Raw genomic sequence first — 13113 nt, 5'->3', positions numbered from 1 at the left:
TTATGAGAATCACACTGAGTGTGTCATAAATCACAGGTAGTGTGGTGTTCTGGTTGTTAACCCCTTGGTTGTCAACCGATTTCCCAGATTGATGGATGAGCCCCAGTCATCAGCGTGAACTAATTTCCTCCTTTCAGACTACAAAACAAATAGGTCAACCTCTGGCTCTGCACCTTTACAGCTCTCTGTGTATGTGTGTGTGTGTGTGTGTGTGTACACACACACACGCCTCTGGCTCCAGTTTAACAGCAGCGGCCATCAGGCAGCAGGGCCAGTTAGTGCATTTCCCCTGACCGGAACATTACCTTCTGGCTCAGTAGTCAGTACACCCACAGAGAGGAGAGGAGCATGACTCCAGTCATGTACTACTTCTCTATTCCAGCCAAAAACTCCCCGTTGCTGTTTGTTTTGCACACAGTTCCTTTTCCCAGTCGATGAGTCAGTCGCCCACACCTGATATTCTGTATGGTTTCAGCAGTGCTAGACATTCCTCCTAGCCTAAGTAGATAAACTGGTTGCAGGTGTCTTGCCATTCATAGACAGACGACAGGGCAGCGGTGGTAACAGGTTATCCTGTCAGTGCATCTACTCTTAAGAGTGGCCTGAAGCCTCACCAGCAGCATGTCAGAGAGCAGGTATGTAATAGAGGGAGGGCCAGGGCTGTGACATCAATGACCCAGAACAACACAAAAGGGCTGCGTGGGAGCTGGCTGGGGCACCAGCAGTTAACCAGCCCAATGTCAGGGTTCAATTATTCAAGTAGAGCCCAGAGAAACATCTATTACAGGGTCGTGTTCATTAGGGCACACAGTAGCAAAATGTTTTACAACAGACAAAGAAAAGGAGCATTCAGATAGTAAATCCTTGTTTCTGTAACGCCCTGGCCATAGAGAGGGGTTTTTGTTGTTTAGGCCAGGGTGTTACATTGGGTGGGCGTTCTATGTTCCTTTCTCTATGTTTTTGTATTTCTTTGTTTTGGGCCGTGTGTGGCTCCCAATCAGGCACAGCTGAAGCTCGTTGTTGCTGATTGGGAGTCACACATAAGGAGCATGTTTTTCCTTTGTGTTTTGTAGGTAATTGTTTCTGTTGTGTAGAGTTAATCCTGACAGGACTGTTTTGCTGTCGTCTTTTGTTTATTTTTGTAGTGTTCTCTTTTTTCATTAAAACTCTAATGATGAACACATCCTCCGCTGCACCTTGGTCTAATTCTGACGACGGCCGTTACAGTTTCGGACTGTTATCTATGTCATGGCTGAACATGACCCAGCTCTGCGTCAGACAGATTATGGCCGAACCTACTGGTATGAATTCCTTTAGGCTCCAGCATTATAATAAAGGCTGACTTGGCAGAGTGCCTCAACATCAGATAATATACCAGACTAGGAGGGCAGTTCTGTGGCCAACAGAGGGACTTATGGGTAGTCAGACAGGATGGAGACACATTACCTAGCTATCACCCTGCACCTAAAGCAACAGAATGGGGAAACAGCTTGTTTAATGTGGCGAGTGAACTGAAATATTTAACTCCTTTGGGAAAATAAAAAAGTGATTTCCTGTTAAAAGGGAGGGGAACGGGTGAGCCTACTCATTTGTTTAAGCTTACAAAAGGGACAGAAGCATGATAGTGTATTCCAAGAGAGAAACAAGTAGGGTGATGAAAATGAGCTCAAGCTATGGTGCAACAAGCACATCAGATGATCGTCATTGTGTTTCTATCTGTTCCAATTCAAATAAACCAATTAAATAGGATATCGTAGTCTTTACCTGTACTGTCTTCTTGATTCTGTGGGAGGGACCAGGGTATTCAGGAGAATACAAGTCTGTCAGGAAGAGGGAGTTGATCAGTGTTGACTTCCCCAAACCAGATTCACCTAGAGAAAGAGATGGGGGGAGAGCAAGGGAGAGATTCATTTTAAAAGGTGTATTTCACACTGTACTTGTCTTTCTAATCTTTGTTTTCACACTAGACATCTCCAGATGTAGTCCTACGTCCTGCACAATGTTTACAATTCTTTAAAATGCTTCAAACTTTTTCAAACAGGAAATCAATTCATTTGATCTGCCTCAAGTGAAGTGACAAGCTTTAACATGAGAAGGAGAGAGACAGGCGAGGACAGGTGGGGCTGAATATTTTCCTGTCTGCATTTCAGGAATCTAAATCGGGGACTATGATAAGGAAAGCCTAAAAGGCTGGCATAGTCATCATACCTTTACAGTGACCGTCTCACCACAAACTAATTTAGGAAATTTGTCTTGGATAAAATAACAGCTCAATAATCTCTCGTGGAAAGATTCCGATTTTCAGAGAACAATCCCAGGTGCCTCTAGGTAACTCAACACCATCAACTGTATACATAGCAACGGTTGGCGTGGGGACGGGGGGCCAATCAGAGCGGCTGAACAAAGGGAACAGTGTGATGGAACGGGGCGGGGCTGGAGACACATGCTGGGCTGGCACAGAGGACCGCAGCTCACTGCTGTGTGTGCGCATCGACCGTGCTGTTTGGCCCAGCATCGATCGACCACTCACTACTGCCAATTAACCAGCTACTAAACGCTTTGTGTGCACCACACAAAAGGAGAGCCCTCTTTCTCCCTCAAACATTTTAGAAAGAGGTTCTCGACACAGGGTAAATGTTTCCAGCCAGGGCTAGAGCCACACTGACCTCACAATGGAATTTTTTTTGCGGTCGGGCTGTTATGAGAAATGATGTGGATATGATCATCCATGTGGATATTTCTTCAGGATGTAAGTCAGGATTTAGGACCTACTCCTCTCGCTGAGAGCTGGGTGGTGAAGGGGCGGGTTGTGGTCTTGTGAAAACAGCAAACTGAAATACGCCAGTCTTAAAAAAATGGCAGCTTGCATTAGGGAAACTATAAACTGACACAATGCAGGCTCAAGCGGATACAGTGAGTTGGGATTCAGCACTCAATGTCTGTAAAGCTGGTCCAGATACAGAGTCAGAAGCAGCAGCAATGATGAGCAGAGGGGAAGCTTAGCTCTGGTCACAACATTACACATCTGTCTTTGTGGGAGTATGGAGTGAGGAATAGAGGGCAGGAAGGGAATGCGAGGGAGGAGAAAGAAGGATGGCGGGATACCAGCGAACAAGTTGGCTAGTCAGACTACAGAGCCGGGTTTGCTTCTTTGCAGGAGGGAGAGATGAAGAAAGGATGGGAAAAAGGGTGAGGGAGGGATATAAGAGCTGATGTAGGTTATTCAGAGCTGGAGTTGCAGAATGTTAGCAGAGAGAGAGGCCTCTTAAATCCTTATGTCATGGAAATGATAATGGGGATATCCCTATACTGGGCTATAGCTGGGGCCTGGGAAGGGATCTCCCTACACTGGGATGGTATCATCAGCACTGGTATGGATGCTACTGGGAATATATGGAGCCCAGACTTCCGTTAACAGTAATAGGTGAACGGTCAGTCTCAGGGTCATAAAGCTAGAAACGGAAGCTAATTTGGCATTCATAATTTCCACCAGACCAGAGCATGACCATGGCCCCCTCTCGGTGCAGCCCTGCCTGGCCCGTCCCTGCCAGTGGCCCTCCTCGGTCAGTGACCAGCCCAGCCAGCAGCACACTTCCTTTAAAGGAAATTTTCAGCAGCTGTGTAAACCATGGGGGCTTATTCAGAGGAGCTTTACACTGCTCTGCATGCAAGGAGATGAGGGGCTAGCTGGGGATAGAAGGGGGAAGCAGGAAAGTTTGTATTGAGAGGGAAGACAGTTCATTTGACGGTGCTGCCTTCTACTGCAGTGACACGGGGCAGGAAATAATACACCAACTGATGAAATGAGAAGTGGTTCTGTTCTTTTAGGAGGTTATCATTCTGCTTTCACTGTATTTAACGTGCAGGTAAAGTGTGTGTGTGTGTGTGTGTGTTGAAAAGGGGTTATTTACCCTTCAAATAGGGAATACATAAACAATATTTTTATAGCCATTTTTTATGTATTCCCTATTTGAAGGGTAAATAACCCCTTTTCAACACACACACACACACACACACACACACACACACACACTTTACCTGCACGTTAAATACAGTGAAAGCAGAATGATATCCTCAGCCATGTCTGGCTACCACGTGACAATCTTTAAATATCTTGTGGCAAACATCAATTTCCTTTAGAAAGTCAGAGAGCGAGTCAAAACCCTGAAATCCTACGTGTTTATGTGGGGGACATAGTTTCCAGAGAAGATAAAAACCGAAACGCATTAAAAAGTATGTGTTAACCGAGGCCAAGCACAATGAGCTGAACTAGGGTTTGCTGCGGTAGCCAGTCTAGCCAAGATCAAGGTCAATCCTGGGCAAACGTGGTAAATCATTGGCAAATATTTACTTTTACAGATGGACGCAAACGTCCGACTGCTGCAGCCCACTGTCACCAACTTGGCTGCCGACAATCAGTTCTGACCAAGAGAGCCTTTAGCCTTTCGAACGCTTTGCTTCCAAGTCGAAACAATTCGAGCATATACTAAGACAAAGTTGAGACGTTTTTGTTAATTTAGGTCTTTGGCAGGGTTCTATTTTTATTTTTGGGATGTCGAAGTTTGGTAGCCAAAGTACAACCAGGGCCTAAAATAAAACACCCGCCACATGCCAAACGTGGGTAGATTTTGGCACTGGCGGGTAAGAATTCACCAGCCACGTCGGCGACTGGTAACTCTCCTGGTGTGAGAATTTAATAAAAATGTCAAATATGGGCACGAGTGAAAGCTGTCATTTATAGTTGTTTTCAAAGTATTTCTGCCGTTTTGTTTATTATCTGGTAAAACACAAAGAAATCTGAATCCTAACGTTATAGCTATCCCACCTTGCGCAGCAACACTGCCTGTCTGGAGGACAGTGCTGAAAAGTATTTTAGTAAAACTACTTCAGTAGTTTTTTGGGTATCTGTACTTTACTTTTACTTCAATACATTCCTAAAGAAAATAATGTACATTTTACTCGATACATTTTCCCTGACACCCAAAAGTATGTTACATTTTGAAAAGCTAGCAGGACAGGATAATGGTCACATTCATGCACTTATCAAGAGAACATCCCTGGTCATCCCTACTGCCTCTAATCTGGTGGACTCACTAAACAGAGAACATCCCTGGTCGTCCCTACTGCCTCTAATCTGGTGGACTCACTAAACAGAGAACATCCCTGGTCGTCCCTACTGCCTCTAATCTGGTGGACTCACTAAACAGAGAACATCCCTGGTCGTCCCTACTGCCTCTAATCTGGTGGACTCACTAAACAGAGAACATCCCTGGTCGTCCCTACTATCTCTAATCTGGTGGACTCACTAAACAGAGAACATCCCTGGTCATCTACTGGCTCTAATCTGGTGGACTCACTAAACAGAGAACATCCCTGGTCATCCCTATTGCCTCTAATCTGGTGGACTCACTAAACACAAATGCTTCGTTTGTAAATTATGTCGGAGTGCTGGAGAGTGCCCCTGGCCATCCTTAAATAAATGTTATAAAATTGTGCCGTTCGCTTAACACAAGGAATTTGAAATAAGTACATTTTAGCAATTACATTTACTTTTGATACTTAAGTATATTTAAAACTAAATACTTTTAGTCAAGTAGTATTTTACTGGGTGACTTTAACTTGAGTTATTTTCAATTAAAAAAGATATATCTTTACTTTTACTCAAGTATGACAATTGGGTACTTTTTCCACCACTGCTGAAAGATCAGTTTTTAGAAGCAATGGGCACAGTCATAAAACTTGCCCTAATTTACTTGAAAGTCTACTAAAGTGAGATATTGTCCTCATGTTTCTTGGCTATTTACATTGTTTTGTTCAAAAGCTAGGTTGCTTTTCAATGTTTGAGTTTGTTCCCAATGCTAGAAAAGAGACATTGTTGGCCTCTACTAGACATTCTCACAGGCACATGTGATGACTCAAGTGGCCCTGTTACCAAGGTAGTCTTAAAAAGGGCAGTTTAGGGTTAAAAAGGGTCAGAAACGTTACAGTACATTTCTGGAAAAAAAGTTAGCTTATAACAGTGAACCTTTGTGGGATACACATAAGGCAATTCTAGGTCTTGTGGCATATTTTGGTTAAACTATCCCCAATTCAATGGAATTGCAACCCTCTGCATGCACAGTGCATTCTTCCATCACATGTACAGCTGATTCTCAAGATCTTTCACACTAATGAGATGCTATTGAGCCCACACTACTACACTGTCTGAGCCAAGGACTACATGCTTTCTGGTAAAATTTGATTACAATACTGGGTGGGGTGAATAGATTGTATATAACATGCATCATTTTTTGTTACCTAGTAAATAGTAGCCTACAGCAAAGTGTGTTTAAATCATGTCTAACTTGTTAACAATTTCTGCTAGTTAGTTTTTGCAACCATGTGGGTTTTAGCCTGCTTGAGCCTGCTAACTGAGGAGTGTTATTTCACCTGTTTCCATACATGTTTCATTTTAAGACATTTATCTTACAAAGGAGTTGTTTAATCTAACTGCTTAAATATTTATCTGTACATGGAATTGTATTTGCTTTTTTGTTGGTGTTTTTACACTTTGTTTCTAATCTTTACAGGAAAATGCCACGGCACCATCTGAAGCGTGGAGACATTTCACTGCAGCTAATGTTGAAGGAAAAGCTGTGTACATTTGCAAATACTGTGCCAAATCATATGTGAAGAATGCAACAAAGATGCAGAATCATCTGGCCAAGTGCATAAAGTTCCCTCAGTGCTCACAACAAGCAACCTCTGACAAAAGTCCCTCTTCATCATTTTCACCTCGAATAGAAGTATCAGACACCTTATCGATAGCAACAGCTCATGGTCCTTCTGGAATCAGAAGTTTTTTTGACTCAATGGAGGAACGTAGTCAGAGAAATGCTGATGAATGTCTTTCTCGAGCTGTGTATGCAACTGGTTCACCTCTGACGCTCACAGGCAATGTGTATTGGAAGAGATTTCTGAATGTTCTTCACCCAGCATACACCCCTCCAACCAGACATGATTTATCTACTCATGTTCTGGATGCAGAGTTCAACAGAGTTCAAGTGAAGATCAAGCAAATCATAGAGAAAGCAGACTGTATTGCAATCATCTCTGATGGGTGGTCGAATGTTCGTGGGCAAGGAATAATTAACATCATCTCCACCCCTCAACCAGTATTCTACAAGAGCACAGACACAAGGGACAACAGACACACCGGTCTCTACATTGCAGATGAGCTGAAGGCAGTCATCAATGACCTTGGATCACAGAAGGTATTTGCACTGGTGATAGACAATGCTGAGAACACGAAGGCTGCTTGGTTTAAAGTGGAGGAGTCCTATCCTCACATCACACCCATTGGCTGTGCTGCTCATGCATTGAATCTGCTCCTCAAGGACATCATTGCACTGAAAACAATGGATACACTCTACAAGAGAGCCAAGGAAATGGTTAGGTATGTGAATGGTCATCAAGTTGTAGCAGCAATCTATCTCACCAAGCAAAGTGAGAAGAATAAGAGCACCACATTGAAGCTGCCCAGCAGCACCCGTTGGGGTGGTGTTTTCATCATGTTTGACAGTCTCCTGGAGGGGAAGGAGTCACTCCAAGAAAATGGCCATATCACAGTCTGCCGATATGGACAGCCCCATTAAGAGGGTCCTCCTGGATTATTTATTTTGGGAGAGAGTGGTAAGCAGCCTGAAACTCCTGAAACCTAAACCTATGCACTGATTGAGGGAGACAATGTCATACTGTCTGATGTTCAGACTTTGCTTTCAGATGGAAGAGAAGAAATCCATACTGCCCTGCCCACTTCACTGTTGCTCCAAGCAGAGGAAACTGCAGTTCTGAAATGCATCAAAAAGTGTGAAGACTTCTGCCTGAAGCCCATACACGCCGCAGAGCACATGTTGGACGCCAAGTATGCTGGCAAGAGCATCCTGTCTGGTGCAGAGATCAACAAGGCCTATGCTTCATAGCTACCGTATCTCGCCACCTTGGCCTGGATGAGGGCAAGGTTCTTGGTGCACTTCCAAGCAAGGGCTTTGGGATGGAGCTGCAATATGGCAGTCGTGCCAACATATCTCCTCAGCCACCTGGCGGAAGGGACTTTGTGGATCTGAGGCTCTTTCCCCTGTTGCCTCCATCATCCTCCAAATCCCACCAACATCAGCCGCCTCAGAGAGCAACTGGTCCTTGTTTGGGAACACACACACACCAAAGCACGCAACAGGCTGACCAATACTAGGGTTGAAATATTGTTGGCTATCAGGGCAAATTTTTGGCATTTTGAGCCTGACAACGAGCCATCCTCAACAAGGTTGGAAAGTGACAGTGAAGATCATCCCATGTGAAGAGTCATCTCATTTAATTAAAAGGTCAATTCATAACTAAATAGTTTTTAAAAATGTATATTGGAAGGATTTAATCATAATAATGATAAGGTACAAGGTTTATGTTTCTGTCTCCATATGATATGGTAAATATAACCAATGTAAAAAAAAACATCAATTTAAATGGTATTAATATTAATTTGCATATTTTTCCGTTAATTCCCATATACAGTTGCAAGAAAAAGGATGTGAACCCTTTGGAATTACCTGGATTTCTGTATAAATTGGTCAAGAAATGTAATCTGATCTTGATCTAAGTCACAACAATAGACAAACACAGTGTGCTTAAACTAATAACACACAAACAATTGTATTTTTATTGTCTATATTGAATACATAATTTAAAAACATTCACAGTGTAGGTTGTAAAAAGTATGTGAACTCCTAGGCTAATGACTCCAAAAGCTAATTGGAGTCAGGAGTCGCCTACCCTGGAGTCCAATCAATGAGACGAGATTGGAGATGTTGGTTGGAGCTGCCCTGTAATATAAAAACACTCAATCTGATTTTGCTATTCACATGAAGCATTGCCTGATGTGAACCATGCCTCGAACGAAAGATGCAAGAATTGTTGACTTGCATAAAGCTGGAAAGGGTTACAAAAGTATCTCTAAAAGCCTTGATGTTCATCAGTCCACGGTAAGACAAATTGTCTATAATTGTCTATAATTGAGAGTTCAGCACTGTTGCTACTCTCCCTAGGAGTGGCCGTCCTGGAAAGTTGACTGCAAAAGCACAGCGCAGGAAGGCTCAATGAGGATACCCTAGGATAGGGGGCGCCACAGCGCATTTTGAAAAAAAATCGTTCCCATTTTCAACGGCCTACTAATCAAACTCAGAAGCTAGGGCATGCATATACTTATTATATATGGATAGAAAACACCCTAAAGTTTCTAAACCTGTTTGAATGGTGTCTGTGAGTATAACAGAACTCAAATGGCAGTCAAAACCCCGAGACCGATTGAAACAGGAAGTGGAATTCAGAATTGTGGACTCGACTTCTCATCTTTCCCTATAAATCACACCGTTAACCATGGTTCAGTGAGCACTTCCTATTGCTTCCACTAGATGTCGCCAGTCTTTTCACAGTGGTTTGAGCCTTATACAGTCGAAACTCAGTGAATGAGACTCATTGGAAATTGGTCACAGGGGATGGGCCATCACCATTATGACGCCGGCAGCCATGTCTACCCCCACCTTTGGAAATGGTTTGAAAGGCAATGAAATCATCCCCCTCGAATCTTATTGGCTCTCTTGGTGTTACAGGCCCTGAAGATTAATGTTTTACAACGTTTGACATGTTTGAACGAACCTACAGGCGGGAGAATCTCATTTTATCCGGAACTTCAGCCCTGCGCTTGGAGAGAGCCCTAGGACGCGCTACCAACAGCAGGCTAATGGAACGTGAAGTATGGACTTTTTCGACCGAAAATACATCTGTTGTGGACCTGGGATGCTTTCTGATGAAGACAACTAAAGGTAGGCGATTATTGACAATATTATACAAGATGAGATGTGACATGCGATTGTTCCAAGATGGCGCCGAGCTCTGTATATTAGCTCATTTTCTGAGTATCGCATCTCCTTTTATCGCAAAGTGTGATTACCCAGTAAAGTTAATTTAAAATCTGGTATGACAGGTGTTCTCAAGAGATATTAATCTATAAATGTTAGATTGACAATATAAATTTTAAAAATCGTTATCGGATAGTAATTTAGGGAATTGTAGCATTGTTTACCGGGACGCATTTGAGGGGAAATTATTTAGTCAACGTCAGACACCGATGTAAAATGCTGTTTTTATATATAAATATGACCTTTATTGAACAAAAGAATGCATGCATTGTATAACATGATGTCCTAGGTGTGTCATCTGATGAAGTTTGTAAAAGGTTAGTGCTGCATTTAGCTGTTTTTTGATTATTTGTGATGCAAGTGGTTGGTCGGAAAATGGCTGTTGCTGCTTTTTACGATGGACTCATCTAACATAATCTAATGATTTGCTTTTCCTGTAAAACCTTTTTGAAATTGGACGACGTGGGTTGATTCAGAAGAGGTGTATCTATAAAAAAAAAATATATATAATTTTTTTTAATTTTTTTATTATGATTTTTTTTTTAATGCTAATTGGCGATATGATTTTTCGCTGGATTTTGATCCCGCTGACGGGATGAGACGCTGAAGAGGTTTTAAGAAGAATCCTAGAGTGTCAGCTAAAGACTTAGAGAAATCTCTAGAACATGCTAACATCTCTGTTGATGAGTCTACGATACGTAAAACACTAAACAAGAATGATGTTCATGGGAGGACACCGCGGAAGAAGCAACTGCTGTCAAACAAAAAAAAACATTGCTGCATGTCTGCAGTTCACAAAAGAGCACCTGGATGTTCCACAGTGCTACTGGCAAAATATTCTGTGGACAGATGAAACTAAAGTTGAGTTGTTTGGAACACACACACAAAACACTGTGTCTGGAGAAAAATAGGCACAGCACACACAATTGTAAAGTACACACACACAACATCAAAACCTAATCCCAATTGTAAAGTATGGTGGAGGTAGCATCATGGTTTGGGCTGCTTTTGACGGAAAAATTAATTCCCATGTTTATCAAGACATTTTGCAGGAGAATGTTAGGCTCTCTGTCCACCAGTTGACGCTCAACAGAAGTTGGGTGATGCAACAGGACAACGACCCAAAACACAGAAGTAAATCAACAGAATGACTTCAAAAGAAGAAAATACACCTTCTGGGGTGGCCCAGTCAGAGTCCTGACCTCAACCCGATTGAGATGCTGTGACATGACCTCAAGAGTGGTTCACACCAGACATCCCAAGAATATTACTGAACTGAAACCATTTTGTAAAAAGGAATGGTCCAAAATTCCTCCTGACCGTTGTACAGGTCTGATCCACAACTATAGAAAACATTTGGTTGAGGTTATTGCTGCCAAAACAGGGTAAACCAGTTATTAAATCCAAGGGTTCACATACTTTTCCCACGCTGCACTGTGAATGTTTACACGGTGTGTTCGATAAAGACATAAAACTTATAATTGTTTGTGTGTTTGATTTAATCAGACTGTCAATGGTTGTGACCTAGATGAAGATCAGATTATGACCAATCTATGCAGAAATCCAGGTAATTCCAAAGGGTTCACAAACTTTTTCTTGCCACTGTATTCCCATTAATTCCCACTTTAAAGTGTCCACTCTGAATATTCCCCAAAATGTACAACCCTAGGGCAACTAAACATTTTTGTATCTGGTATTTTTTTTTAAATACTCAGGGTCACAGAATATTAAATTGAGCAATATACCACATTACTTCTGACTAGTAATACATGTATTGTTTTAGAAAAATTACTAAGCATGCTCAGTTTGTGTTTCTTTGTGTAGTTACGGAACACAAAAATATTTGGATTTTTTAAATACCTGCCACAGTGTATACACAAGTTTGTTTTACGCCCTGTCTACGACCATTCGTTGTGATTGGTCAACAGTGCTACTCCTTGGAGTGGGAACTACAGAGGGGATTCTTCAATGAAATGTTTGCCGTCATTCAACATTTTTTTCACTTGAGAAATTCTGCACGAAACATCTTAGTTACATTCAAAGTCGGAAGTTAACATACACTTAGGTTGGAGTCATTAAAACTTGTTTTTCAACCACTACACAAATTTCTTGTTAACAAACTATAGTTTTGGCAAGTCGGTTAGGACATCTACTTTGCATGACAAGTATTTATTTGTATTTTTTTTATAAACAATTGTTTATAGACAGATTATTTCACTGTATCACAATTCCAGTGGGTCAGACGTTTACATACACTAAGATGACTGTGCCTTTAAACAGCTTGGAAAATTCCAGAAAATGATGTCATGGCTTTACAAGTTTGACAGGCTAATTGACATCATGAGTCAATTGGAGGTGTACCTGTGGATGTATTTCAAGGCCTACCTTCAAACTCACTGCCTCTTTGCTTGACATCATGGGAAAATAAAAAGAAATCAGCCTAGACCTCAGAAAAAAAATTCTAGACCTCCACAAGTCTGGTTCATCCTTGGGAGCAATTTCCAAAACGCCTGAAGGTACCACGTTCACAAAAAATAGTATGCAAGTATAAACACCATGGGACCACACAGCCGTCATACAGCTCATGAAGAGACGAACGTACTTTGGTGCGAAAAGCGCAAATCAATCCCAGAACAACAGCAAAGGACCTTGTGAAGATGCTGGATGAAACAGGTACAAAAGTATCTATATCCACAGTAAAACGAGTCCTATATCGACATAACCTGAAAGGCTGCTCAGCATGTAAGAAGCCACTGCTCCAAAACCTCCATAAAAAATCCAGACTACGGTTTGCAACTGCACATGGGGACAAAGATGGTACTTTTTGGAGAAATGTCCTCTGGTCTGATGAAACAAAAATAGAACTGTTTGGCCATAATGACCATCGTTATGTTTGGAGGAAAAAGGGGGACGCTTGCAAGCCGAAGAACACCATCCCAAACGTGAAGCACAGGGGTGGCAGCATCATGTTGTGGGGGTGCTTTGCTGCAGGAGGGACTGGTGCACTTCACAAAATAGATGGCATCATGAGGGGGCAAAATTATGTGGATATATTGAAGCAACATCAAGACATCAGTCAGGAAGTTAAAGCTTGGTCGCAAAGGGGTCTTCCAAATGGACAATGCCCCAAGCATACTTCCAAAGTTGTGGCAAAATGGCTTAA

The 13113-nt window shown here is 42.1% G+C and overlaps 1 protein-coding gene across 3 annotated transcripts in view; it reads right to left on the bottom strand.

Moving 5' to 3' along the window:
- The window catches only part of sept7 (Septin-7), a 59630-nt gene that overhangs the window by 34912 nt on the left and 11605 nt on the right, over window positions 1–13113 (bottom strand). For all 3 annotated transcript variants that reach the window (NM_001140131.1, XM_082969949.1, XM_082969948.1), the window contains 1 exon segment: window positions 1765–1871. In NM_001140131.1, the coding sequence (NP_001133603.1) occupies window positions 1765–1871 (107 nt within the window).

This window comes from Salmo salar, chromosome 27, assembly GCF_965601325.2.
Source record: "Salmo salar chromosome 27, fSalSal1, whole genome shotgun sequence".
Lineage (NCBI taxonomy): Eukaryota > Metazoa > Chordata > Actinopteri > Salmoniformes > Salmonidae > Salmo > Salmo salar.
Note: the sequence above shows the minus strand (reverse complement) of the source record. Positions and strands in the feature narration are given on the sequence as shown.